At 36.7% G+C, this 12,914-nt stretch overlaps 1 protein-coding gene across 3 annotated transcripts in view; it reads left to right on the forward strand.

The window, feature by feature from the left end:
- ADAMTS18 (ADAM metallopeptidase with thrombospondin type 1 motif 18) overlaps window positions 1-12,914 on the forward strand; it is a 75,593-nt gene that overhangs the window by 32,967 nt on the left and 29,712 nt on the right. For all 3 annotated transcript variants that reach the window (XM_061458455.1, XM_061458454.1, XM_061458456.1), the window contains 7 exons: window positions 227-386; window positions 1,006-1,111; window positions 3,255-3,392; window positions 4,883-5,036; window positions 6,026-6,121; window positions 7,101-7,249; window positions 12,609-12,781. In XM_061458455.1, coding sequence (XP_061314439.1) covers window positions 227-386; window positions 1,006-1,111; window positions 3,255-3,392; window positions 4,883-5,036; window positions 6,026-6,121; window positions 7,101-7,249; window positions 12,609-12,781 — 976 coding nt within the window. The remainder of the gene's footprint in view (window positions 1-226; window positions 387-1,005; window positions 1,112-3,254; window positions 3,393-4,882; window positions 5,037-6,025; window positions 6,122-7,100; window positions 7,250-12,608; window positions 12,782-12,914) is intronic.

Raw genomic sequence — 12,914 nt, forward strand, 5'->3', positions numbered from 1 at the left:
ATGTGTCTGGGGAAAGGTACAGTTTTATTTTACTGTTGTAGTAGATTCCCTTATGAACTGAATCGGTCATCACACACAGTCAACATGGGAATGCGTAAGTTTATGTACAGCAAATACAAAAAAGTAATTCCCTTTTCTCTAACCAACTCTTACTCTTACTCTTTCAATTACCTTTCTCAAGTACTGATGGTAGCACACTATTTCTGTGCCTGTGAAATGTCTACAGGGTGGATTACTGATTAACCACCATGCGGACCAGTCACTGAACAGCTTTTGTCAATGGCAGTCTGCTCTGGTTGGGAAGAATGGAAAGCGCCATGACCATGCCATCTTGCTTACGGGTTTTGATATTTGCTCTTGGAAAAATGAGCCCTGTGATACTCTAGGTAAGATGTGAAAACACATTCTGATAAACTCATGGGTGTCAACAGCAGCATCTTGACTCATAAAGACTGAAATGTTTTAAAATAAAAAGGTCCAATTTTGCACACAGTGTTAGCCTTGTGAAGATGAAAGAACAGTATTATATATGCAGTACGTATTTGTCTTTGAGGTATCAAAAGAAAAAGAGTATTGCTGGTATCATTGCCTCAGGAAAAGTGGCAAAATAAGTTATCTGAAGACGTCCTTTTGGGTTGTCACCTCTTCAAGGAATAGTTTTTTATTTGTAGACTATTTCTAAGCCACTCTATTTTTTTCTTTTTGTGACTCCTTGCCCTTTTTGAGTGGGGTTTCTCCCTAATTTGGCGGCAGCAAAGGCATGTGGTGGGGAAAGAATAAACTTTACAAATGATTTTGGGAGGTTAGATTTGATTTATACATCTTATGCAGGAGTCTCTTTATTGTCAAATAAAAGTCTGCTGTAATTGCTCCATGATAAACCTGATGAGGTAGACAATCGTCTTCATGCACCATGACGGACTGACTTATTAGGACCAGTGCAGATGATATATGTATTTGGAATTCTGCAGAGGAACAAGCTTTTGTATTGCTTCCTTCATTCAGGGTTTGCACCTATCAGTGGCATGTGCAGCAAGTACCGAAGCTGTACCATTAATGAAGATACAGGCCTAGGACTGGCTTTTACAATTGCTCATGAATCTGGACACAAGTAAGTTTCATGCATCTTACATTCTCCTTCTATACATAAATATATAAATCTAAAGATGCTTAGCTTTTACTGTCCTGTTTGTTTTGTGCTTTTATTTTTTTTCCCAAATAGTTTCTAACTACTTTTTTACAACTTCTTTCATGGTTTTGATTTTCAATTCTAACATAGCTTAAGCTGAACTCTGTCTAACCACTGGCGGTATAGAAGCATAATTTCCCTATGTGCTACAAACCTGAAATCAGAGACCAGATAAAACATGGGCATAGAGTCTTTATTTTGTCCAACAACGAAATAACTTTGAAAAGCAGTCATACTGTAGTTTGCTGTTTGGTCACGGCATCAATTCTTCTGATTCTGCATGACTGAATCAGGGCTATTTAGTTTTCATTGTACAAATATGCTCTACAGTACATACTATGACCTAATGTCTACATGAGAGACCCTTTCACAGGTTTCTGTACATCTGAAGGGAAACAAGGACTTAAAGAATTAATCCAGCTACCAGTGAAGCCTGTGGGAATTATGCCAACACTTTCAATGGGACCAAATATGTAAAATACATATTGTTTGATCCTCCTGTCAGACTAATGCAATTTCACTGACTGCAGTACATTTTTAATGCCCTTTGATCAGTAACGACAGAATCAGGCTCATAGTGTATTTTTGAAGAATTACCTCCTTTAGTCTCTTAATGTACTTCCTTCCTGTTTATTTTCTTATTTGTTTTGAGAGATTATACTTGGAAATGTTTTAATTTTTTTCTTTTTCTTTTTCACCATTGCCTTTGATTGTCATAGTATTCAGTTTTTCCTTGGTACATTTCCATACTTCTGTCTAATAAAATGCATCTTATCTCCTGGAACAAATCTGTGCCAGATACAAAATGTCTTTATTATAATTTGTTCATGTTCCTGAAACAACCTAGTATGTGATGTAAGACAACAGAATTTGGTCTCTGTGATACAAATTCCTTGAGTAATAAAAAAACTGTGACAGCCTTGGAGGTGCTCAGGTCTGCTGTGCGTATGTTAACCTAAGGATTTCATAGCAGGAGAATATTGTATACTGCACATATCACACACTCTGTGATCTACTGAGTAGTTTCAGTTGTTATACATTTTTATGCTTTTCTTCAAGTGGTTTGTGTTTTTACCTGAAAGCTTAAAGGTTCCTTTGGGAGTTCTGAGCCTGTCCTGTCAGTAGGTATAAGTTGTGAATTCTTTTTCTGCAATGCATGTTAACAAAGTTAGTATTTTATAAAGGATTCAAAGATATTAGCTCAGTTGGTACTTTTGTTTGTCCATTTATAGAAGGAGACATATTTTAGCAAGTTTGGAGCCTCCGCTGGTGGCAGCACATGTTGTAATTCTGATGAGCCTGCAGTGATTTATAACAGCAGAGGACGGACTTCAGTACATTAGATATTCCCTGCACGTGCACAGATTACATTCATAGAGTTTCCAATGCGTTACGATGTTGAAGTAACAGATTATGAAACTTCTATTCAAAACACATTGAAAGTCACAGATGTCCCATACAGTGAATAAATACAAAACAGTGAAAGGAAAAAAACTAAAAATTAGCTTTACTATATCCATAAGCTCCACATAATTTGTAATTTTAATTTTTTTTTTATTATTCCCTATTACTCTTTATATTACCCTAACACCTCTCCTAGTGAAAGCAGAGAATCATGATGCTGCAGACTGAGCCAAGCGCTCAGTAAGAAGCAGTATTCCCACTGAAGAGGTTACAGTCTAGGCAAAGTAAGTGACAGTGTATAACAAAGGCAAGGAAAATAAAGTGATTTGCCTGAGATAGTATAGCAACTTAGTGTCCAAAATTAGAAGAATACATTTTTATATCCATACCTTCTCTTGATTCAGTCCCACTTCTTTTCCTACAGATGGAATGTAACTATGTAGTTCTTCCATCCAAATTAGGAGGACAGCAAAGTTATATTCTTACAGCTGTGTAACACTGTTTTTCCTCTGGGTTCTGATCTGCATGCCGTTAATGGCAGCAGACATTATCTGCAAAGGAGGACTCACACTGTCACCCAAAAAGTGTTTCTTGTGCCCCAAATTTTGTCTTGCTTCTAATTAACCTAGATTTTCACTCTCATGCTTGGATCTCTTTTCAGTTTTGGTATGATTCATGATGGAGAAGGAAATCCTTGTAGAAAGGCTGAGGGTAATATTATGTCTCCCACACTCACAGGGAACAATGGAGTGTTTTCTTGGTCTGTATGCAGCAGGCAGTATCTCAACAAATTTCTCAGGTAGGTCAGATGTAAATCTGGGCTAGTGCCAGAGAATGTGTCTTTAGTAACTGGGCTTGAATTCTTGAACAGACATAAAAATTGCTTAAGTGTGAAATTCACCTCTTTCAAAATGTACTCAAACCCATATACTATCTGAGCCCATGCACTTGGACTGACGAAGTGTATAGGTGGTATGGCATATAAGTGGCTCTAATCCTGCCTCATTTCAAAAGAATGAATTTCACTGTCCATGAATATCCTGCAGTAATGACTGGCATGTCATTCGTTCCCAGGCATTCCTGTCAGCAGCTAGGTTTATTAGAGAATTACTAGGAAGTGAACACAAAAGAGGGCAGACACAGTGGTACCAGAGTCATTACAAAATGTAAATTAACATTAGTGCCCTTTCTCACTGGAGTTAGTCTCTTGATCTCGCTCATGCCATGAGTAAGAACATTTTGCGTTTTTCATATGTTGTTTCGGGGGGTGGAGGGGAAGGAAAAAAAACCCAACATGCCAGTTATTTCTGCAGCATGTTGGCATTACTCAGTGGTGCTTTTAAGAGAATTGTGTTTTGGTCTGTGTTTAATGTCATCAGAATTGAAGTCCTTTCCTGTACAATTCCTTTTATATAGTTTGTTGTACATGAGTAGATTGTACAGGATTACTAAAAAATGAGTAGGTATTATGAAGACCAAATCCAGTGCAGGTGGTTTAGATGTTAATTCCTCAGAGTGAGAATCAACCATGTAGAGAGTGCTAGAGTTCAAGGATCTGATCCTTGAATACCTAGTTAGTATCCTAGAGTAGTGGCTGGGAAAGGTGACAGAGTTCTGGTGGTATTTTTTTCTGCTGCAGTGATGCAACAAATTCTGACTACACAAGTGAATTGCAAACTAAAATGTTACATAAGCCCTCCAACAGGCAGTATGGTCCAAGAGACACTTGGAAGATAAATGCAGCATGTAGACATGTAAACCCATGTCTACAGAGTGACCATCTGCAGACATGGGTTCTTAAACATATACAGAGGAAAAAAGTAGACCCTTTTCTTTGGTAGGGTGACTTTGGACACAGGAACCCAAAGCACAAGAGCTGTAGCAGCCTTCTGTTTGTCAATGCACACAGAGTGAATAGTAAAATGAGACAATGTGCCTGTTGGTTCGTGATTTTGAGAATCTAGGGGAAGAGGAGCAGACTAGATCACATTGCTTGTGGTTACACAGGTATAAAAGGAGGAAAAGAATTTGAAATCATTCATTGTTGTTGTCACAACAGTCCCAAAGCCTGGAAATTCGTGCTTCCTTAAAACTTTACAGGTCAGGCTACCAACAAGATGTCAAGATCTTTTGGTTCCAGCAATAAGATAAATTTCTCATTTCAGTGCATACATCTAAAGCTAGTTAAAGATACTGTATACCATAGTATGTGTTTTTGCTGGTCTGTAGCAAATTAAAATATTTTTATATAAAGATCATAGTCATGATTAATATACATTCTCATTATAGTACAGCTCAAGCTGCCTGCCTGATTGATGAACCTAAGCAAACAGGACAGTATAAATACCCTGACAAACTGCCAGGACAGATCTATGATGCTGATACCCAGTGCAAGTGGCAATTTGGAATGAAAGCAAAACTGTGCAACCTCAGCTTTGTAAAGGTACCTGTTGGTATACTTTTGAAAGTTAAAATTCCATAAAAGAACTGCAGTGCATGAAATAAGTACAAGTAATACAGTGTACTTCAGCAGCCTGGGCTATTTCTCTACCTTATCTTGCTTGCCAATTGCTTTGAAGGTACTGGCCTCTTTTGAGGAATGTCACAATCCCAAGGGAGTTTCAGAAGGAAATGTTCTTTCCAGGAGTTATAAGGAGAACAGTTGAACACACAAGACCCATGAGTCCTTGCTTACTATGCTAAGGGAAATTATCAGGCAGTAGAGTTTTGATCAAAGCTTGCATTGGTGTGGGATAAAAAGGGCTAAGTTTCATGTGTTTTAGCAAGGCTTGGGAAAGATCTATAGTGTTGTTTTAGAACAATAAAGGATGAATTTAGATTAACCAGTTATTTTAGTGACTGCTACACTCCTTGTTGATTTCTTCAGAGGAGACACTTTACAAAATGATCCAAAGTGCTCATTCTGAAAAGAAGTATTGTGGGTTTTTTACTCCTGTTATTATCTTGGAGTATTTTGATTTATTTTATACTAACCACATTTATCAGGTGATGGCAGCTGTGTTTCTTCTACAGCTAATAAACAAAGAAGAGGGAGTGAATAGCACTGTGGAGAGACTGTTTTTCAGATATCTCTTGGGTTTTATACAATCTAGTCTCTTCACAGTATCATAGTCCCTGTAGACTTGATGAAATTTTAGCCTTGAACTTTTAAACACTGGTTTTTTTTCTATTACAGTCTCTCACTCAAAATAGTTCTAAAGGATAGATAAGTGAAACGGTGCATAAACAGGGAGGCAATATAGAGGATGTGGCTGTGCTATGTATCTTAAACCCTGGGTTTTCTAAATTCAGAAAGGATTTTATTTATATGGCTTCTAAGGTAGCAGAGGCATGTATCATTTGTTACTCTTTCTAAATACCACGAAATAGTGGGAATTATGAGTACTGAAGTGAGCACTTTTTTCTTTACAGGATATATGCAAATCTCTCTGGTGTCACAAAGTGGGCCATAGGTGTGAGACAAAGTTCATGCCAGCAGCGGAAGGAACACCTTGTGGTATAAGTATGGTAAGTTGTTTTGTAAGTAGGATAACACCATTCTAACTTGCTTTTAGACTATACTGGGTCAAATACCAGCTCCTGTCAAAAACAGTTTTATCCAGATCCCTGCAGGTTTGCTGGATTACTCTGTTATCTGGATTGCTCTGTAAAACATTACATTGTGATGCATAGTCAGGACTGGCCCTTGCGTCTGATGGCAGGGGGTGATGCTTCTTATCGAGCTGTGGAACTGGATACAGCTGGCAAATCTTAATCAGTAGAAAAATCCATTAATTATAAGAGAAGTTAGATCAAGTGTTCAAATTCCACTCGTATAAACATTCCTTCAGCCATAATATTTGCTGTACAAAGGCCATCATGCATATTATCATAAATTATCACTGCTAAAAAAAAACCCCATGGTTATTTGTTTTAATTGAACCTTCTAATTAAGGTGAAACTTCTAATTCACTCTCATCAATAGTTACCCAAAACATTTTCTTTTCCTGTCATGTTTCTTCCAGTAGAATATTTAATTTTCATGTAACTGACGAATGTTCTGTTTCGCTTTTTCTCTTTGTACAGTATTTTGTAATTGAATAATGAAAGAGTGAGATGTTAGCAAAATTTTAGCAGGCTATTTTCAAATTACATGGGAAGTTTTGAGGTTCTGACAGCACAGGACAACAAATTAACATGGATTTTTTGGGGGGGAAGAGTAAGCCAAAAAAAACACTCTGCAAGATTTTTGAAAATTTGTACCTCAAAAATCATCAGCTCAGAATACAGACAAATTTTAGGATATTCCTTATCTATACTATTGTGTATATCAATGTCCTACTTCAGAGTCCTGTTCCTACTGTGAACTATCTCACTGAGTTCAGTGGGTGACCTAATGTTTATTAGGGTTAAGAACTGGAGCTTTTAAAGGTGGATGTCTTCTTTTTTTTGCATCTACTAGGTACAGCTAACTTTAATGGGATGTTTTTTGTCATTCTTTTGGCAGTGGTGTCGAAGAGGACAGTGTGTCAAATATGGTGATAATGGACCCAAGCCTGTAAATGGCCAGTGGTCTGCCTGGTCTGAGTGGTCAGAGTGTACTCGCACTTGTGGAGGTGGGGTCACATATCAAGAAAGACACTGCAATAATCCAAAGTAAGACATAGATATGAAAAGGTATTATTTTATGCTATTTATGTTAATAGAATTAAAAAATAACAGTCCATTTCAGTAAGGAAATAAGGTGTGAAAATGTTTCTAAGACCTTTCTTTCATGTCTAATATGACCAGCTGGTAGCTCAAAGACAGAAATTTTTCCTGATACTAGAAAGTAGTGGCTGGCTGAAGACTGCTAGAGGTCTAGAACATCTACAGCCCAACTTTCTCAATTTATTTCATGATACTACAGTTTATCAAATACCTGCATAAGCAACAAACCACCACACAGACATATTCACACCTAGTAATTTAAGAGCAAGGGAAAAAGGTTTTAAAAGCTAGTAAGACTTCTGACCTATTATTGAGGATAATAAACCAAAAATGTTTAAATTCAGCATCAGAATGGTTGTAAAAAGAAATCTTCATATGTCTGTCAGGTTCTTTGCATTCTTCTGTGTTTTACAGGCATGAATAGAGTAGCTGAACTAATTGTATCCTAACTAAAGAAGCATTTCTGGTATTTTCACCTAGTGAATGTCCTATCACTGTAAATACTATTATACCTTACAATAATAATTCAAAGTAGACGTTAAGTATTACCTAACCAGCATCTTTCCCAAGTACTCAATTCACTTCAACTTACAAGCAAAAAAGGATTTCACTGTTTTATTTCATATATGAATTCAACAGGCATAGACACATGTATTCTTCATTGCACACAATAAAAACAGCATTTACACTACAGTAATAAACCCCAGAGAAAATATGACACAGTTTATATGAGGCTGTAAAGAAGCCTCACACCTACTATACAGTGCTGCAGTAATAATATCCACATTTCACATACTATGTTATAGTAAAATGTGAGTTAGTTAAAATAGTCTTTGTTACGCTCACTCAGTCAAGCCAATTTTTGCAGATCTGACCAGAGCATTTTCTCAACTTTGCTGTTGTTTTTTTGATAAGTAAAATTACTTAATATTTTCCTTTATTAAACTGTTTAGCAATAGAATGACAAGTCTCAATTACACGTCATACATCACTTTTGTTTTTTCTACTTTAGTCTCTGTTTTGCCTCTGAATTTTGTGTGTATGCACATTGTTCTTTGCATTTATTCATAAGCCTTCCCTTACTTTCCCTGTGTGACAGGGAAGTAAGTAGTTGACATGTTTCAGTTTGGTGAACTATTATAACTGATAAGGACTTCCAATGGTCCTCAGACAGAAACTTTTTAATGTGAAGAATGTCTGCTACTATAGCATTATGTATTTAAAGCTTGCATTCAGAGTGAGCTATCTGTTTTAAAGTAAGACTTGGTGCAAGACTTGAGGTAACCAAATAAGGGGTGATGCCAGAACTAGATCATGTTTATACTAAATTTAGTTCTATTATAGTAGTGGTAATTCAGTTAGATCAAAAAGAAGAGACTATAAATCTCTCTCAGAGTTTGAGTGATGAAATGACAGGACTATAAATAAGCCATCCACACAACAGCACACAAATATCTAGGTAGCTGTATTTCCCATCACAGCACTTCTGTATAAATGTGGAATCCTTAGAAAAATGATACTATCCATTCTCAGTGTTATGCCACGTGGAACAATTTATAACCTAGTCACTGTTCATTGTTCACCTCTATAACTACATATAAACAAAGAATAATGATTCCTTTCTTCTTGAACTTCTGAAATATATTTTAGTACATGTATGTATATTATTTGATATGTAATATATTTATTTCACTTTTCCTACTCCAGATTTGTGTAGGAGCTAATGTTTATTTTGTTCAAAAGCTTGATAGATGATTTTGGATAGCAAAATCTTGAGAATGACACAAAAATAAAATGTATTTCTGTAAGTGGTTAGGACAAGGGGTGTGGATCTCTGAAGAACTGACTGGACTCTCAAATGAGGCTTTTAAATAAGTAGTTAATTTTTCAAAGTAACTCTCACTTCTTGTGAACATCAAGGGAGATGTCTAGGATTCCAATGATTTTAAAGGTGAAACATCTTATTAGAAGCTTAAAAGACAGGTGAAGAACATTCATTCAGGCTGCTGCTCATGAAAATCTCATTGTCTGTTTGCATGTGAAATTCTTCTCATGCAAATAATATCCAACCAATTCACTTCCCATTCTCTTGACAGTTTTAAGACTGACCTTGTGATCACACCCAAACAGCTCTGGGCATGGCTCCTGGATTACCACTGTTATGTACGAATCCATGTGAACAAACACTCATGGAGGTCATCTGTAGAACACAGGACTATGCAGATTTGCTAAAATCATTATGTTTCTGTATATCATCACAGTGTTAGTTTCGTGGATCTGGTTTTCATACATCATAAGATTTTACAATTGAGGTACTTCTCCAAGATAGAAATAGATTACATAACTTAATAGTTTAGCTGTGAAAGAACCTAAAGAGTGCCTGAGAGATTTAAATTCATGCCTAAATCATATCTGTGGGACTGCATCCTACCCACCTCACAATAGTACATTGTTCAGTAAGAGCAGAATGGAGTTTTAGGCATGCATGCAATCAAAAAACTAAATCAAAGTTGTATGAACATAACTTCTGAATCTTTTGTGTATGATATCGGCGATTGCAGACAGTGCAGACATAAACTGATGCAAAGTCATGATGCCATTTAAAAGTGAAGACCGTGAAAGATCTTGTAGACCTTTCAAATTCGTGCAGAATAAAATAGTCTAGCTTCGTAAACTATTGCAGTATGGTCATGATACGCACAAAAATGTTCTCACTAGAACTTAAATGATGACAAATCATCAAAAACAGGAGTCCAGAATTTCACAGTCTGATTCCCTTTGTAAGGCAAATATTACTTGATCATGTTAGTTCCAGCATTTCTCACTCTGTGTTGTATTGCAATGAATATCCATTTTGCTTTCATTGTTCATGGAGTCTATTCTTAAAAGGGTACTGAGGAATTACTTTAAGCTACATGTTGAGTCTTACATAAAGTGGAGTACTCAAATCTTTGTACTTGAACTCTTTTTGCTGGCATTTCTCCCCAAATTTCTTCTTTTTCAGTAGCCCTCAGCAAGTCCTCAGCTCTAACAGCATCTATTCATGAATGTTACCTATGCATGCCAGGGCTGGGTGGGGGATGAAAACCTCAGGCCCTACCTGTATTAGAAGCACTGTACCACTGCAGAAATATTGGAATACCCTCTGCAAAGTGTTCCGCTGCACTCACAGTTATACTAACAGAGCTTTGGCAGGCAATCAAGCCAGAATCTACTGGTGATATAAACATCACCAATAAAAGCATGATTTTGTTAAATAATAGTATTTTCTCAGAAATTGGGTTTTGTAGATCTACATCTAGTTTCCTGTGAATTACTTAATTCTTACTGACATCTTGCTGGTAAAAATGAAGGTGGGGAAGTTTCCATAATTTTCTGGCCAACAGTTTCAGTAATGGGAGTGTACTGTAATATTAAAATGCTGTAACAGAGCTGGGAAATGGAATGTCTCTTCCAGTGCTCCCTTAGCTTGGTGGAATTTTATACCATCCTCAAATGCAAGACTGGCTAGAAATCACGATCTAGCCATAAATAATTCCATTATATTGCTTGTTTGGTGGCATTTACTTGGAAGGAGGTTGCTTCTTTTCCTTACACTGAAGGAGATTTGTTCTCTGGGGCTAAAAGAGGTCAAAAATCATACATGTGCTGAAGCTGTAAAGAAAGTCTGTAGATAATTGACTAGGGACCCAATGTTTTGGCTGCCTTAACTCAAAGCTCTCACTGATTGCACAAAGTCAACATAAATACTCCCTGCCTTCACTGATACCCTTGCCACCATAGCCACCAGCTAGGACAGAAAATCTGAGCCAATTTTAAGACTTTTGCCATTATACACAGTTTTAAATAGAGCTGCACATGAGTCTTTACCTCTTCCTTTGAAAGATTGTTTTGTAGCCCGCAATTCTGGAAAAGGCAGATACTGTGTACATTCAAAGTTGTTTCAAAACATAAACTGTTTTATGAGGTTTAGACATAAGACATATGGGGAGTAAAACTGATAATAAACCAAACAGGAAAAGCACCTGGATTTTGTCTTCCATGTTGCGCCAAGCTGTTTTTATAGTACTTCAGTCAGATGCATGCCAAGAGAAGCTGCATGGGATACATGTTATGGGGAATCATTGTAACATAGTGTTTAGGGATTTAAACAAACAATACATTGGAACTGCATCCTTTATACTATTATTATAAACTATTATTGTTAATATATTATTATTCAATATCTTTTATAATATTCTTATTTTTCCCTTAATGTGTGTGTAAAATGGGCAAACTGCCCACTGAAAGATCACAGTTCATCTTCCAAGTATGTATGTTCCGTAATTGTTACAACTCATTAGGTAAATGTGTGCAAGTGCAGCATTGCAGCATTGTTACATTACTTTCACTTGATGCAAGAAATTGCGTAATTTTACAAACAGTTCTTAGAATGTGGTGTTTTGAAGAACTGGCTCAGTACTTACAGATGTATATCTGAACACTGTGAAACTGCAAAAATAACACCAGTGAATTCCTGTGTAGATCCATAAGGAATACAGAAGTGAGAGAATAATTTCCTCAGCAGCTTGTGAGACCTCTCTCAGTCACTTGAAAAAGAGGAAGTTCTTACATTTTACATTGTTTCACAGTAGTGTGTGTGGACCAAATCATTAAAAAACTGATATTCTGGTAACATAAGGTACTAGCAAAGGGATAGCACATGCTCTATTCATTCTGGCCAAAATTAAGGGAAATGCAGGTAAGGTTTGCTGAAATGAACGTGACATGCTTGAAGTTGTCCATGAATCCTGACATTTCCCTACAGAAGGACAACTATGCACAGTCCTTGTTTCTTTTGACTGTTTAAAAGCATGTTGTTTCAAAGTGATTTACAAAACATGAGCAACCAAATGTAATTATTCATTCTGTTTATGTTTGATCAGTGTTATGTTATCCTTTATTAACTCTTATTGTAATAGGTAATTCATTGCACATGTTCATTCCTGTGTTACAGCAGGGTATAAATAGCTGCATAACAAGATTGAAACCAGCCAATACAGAATAGCCCTATAAATTTAAATTAGTGAAAAAATGATTCACCTCTAGATGGTTGCATCTTTGCTGAGTTTGCAGTAATTCAAGTTGATAATTCATGGCAACTGCTTTGCTTTGGTTTAGGAACCATGAAAATTAATGGCCCATATAAGAAATACTGATCTCCTAAGACAGTATATCCTCTCATTTGCTCTGTATTCTCATACACATAACGTGCCAATCACACAAAAAGTGGAGTTTGCAAAAGAAGTTTTTTTCTTTCTTATAGGCCACAGTATGGTGGCAAATTCTGCCAAGGTTCCAGTCGTATTTATCAGCTTTGTAATCAGCAGCCGTGTCCTGCAAACAGCTTGGACTTCCGTGCCCAGCAGTGTGCAGAGTACAACAGCAAACCTTTCCGGGGATGGTACTACAAATGGAAGCCATATACTAAAGTAGAAGGTAATTATGTCACAGCTGTGATGGTCAGAGGTAATCTCAGGAAGTGAGCTCTAAGCTTCAATTCATCCATATTCTTTGGGCAAATATCACCCTGATGTAAGCAAACAGAAATTCAGTTGGCTTATTTGAGATG

This window comes from Pezoporus flaviventris, unplaced genomic scaffold (assembly GCF_033815535.1).
Source record: "Pezoporus flaviventris isolate CSIRO_AGI_PZ_B2104156 unplaced genomic scaffold, CSIRO_AGI_Pfla_v1 ptg000027l, whole genome shotgun sequence".
NCBI lineage: Eukaryota > Metazoa > Chordata > Aves > Psittaciformes > Psittacidae > Pezoporus > Pezoporus flaviventris.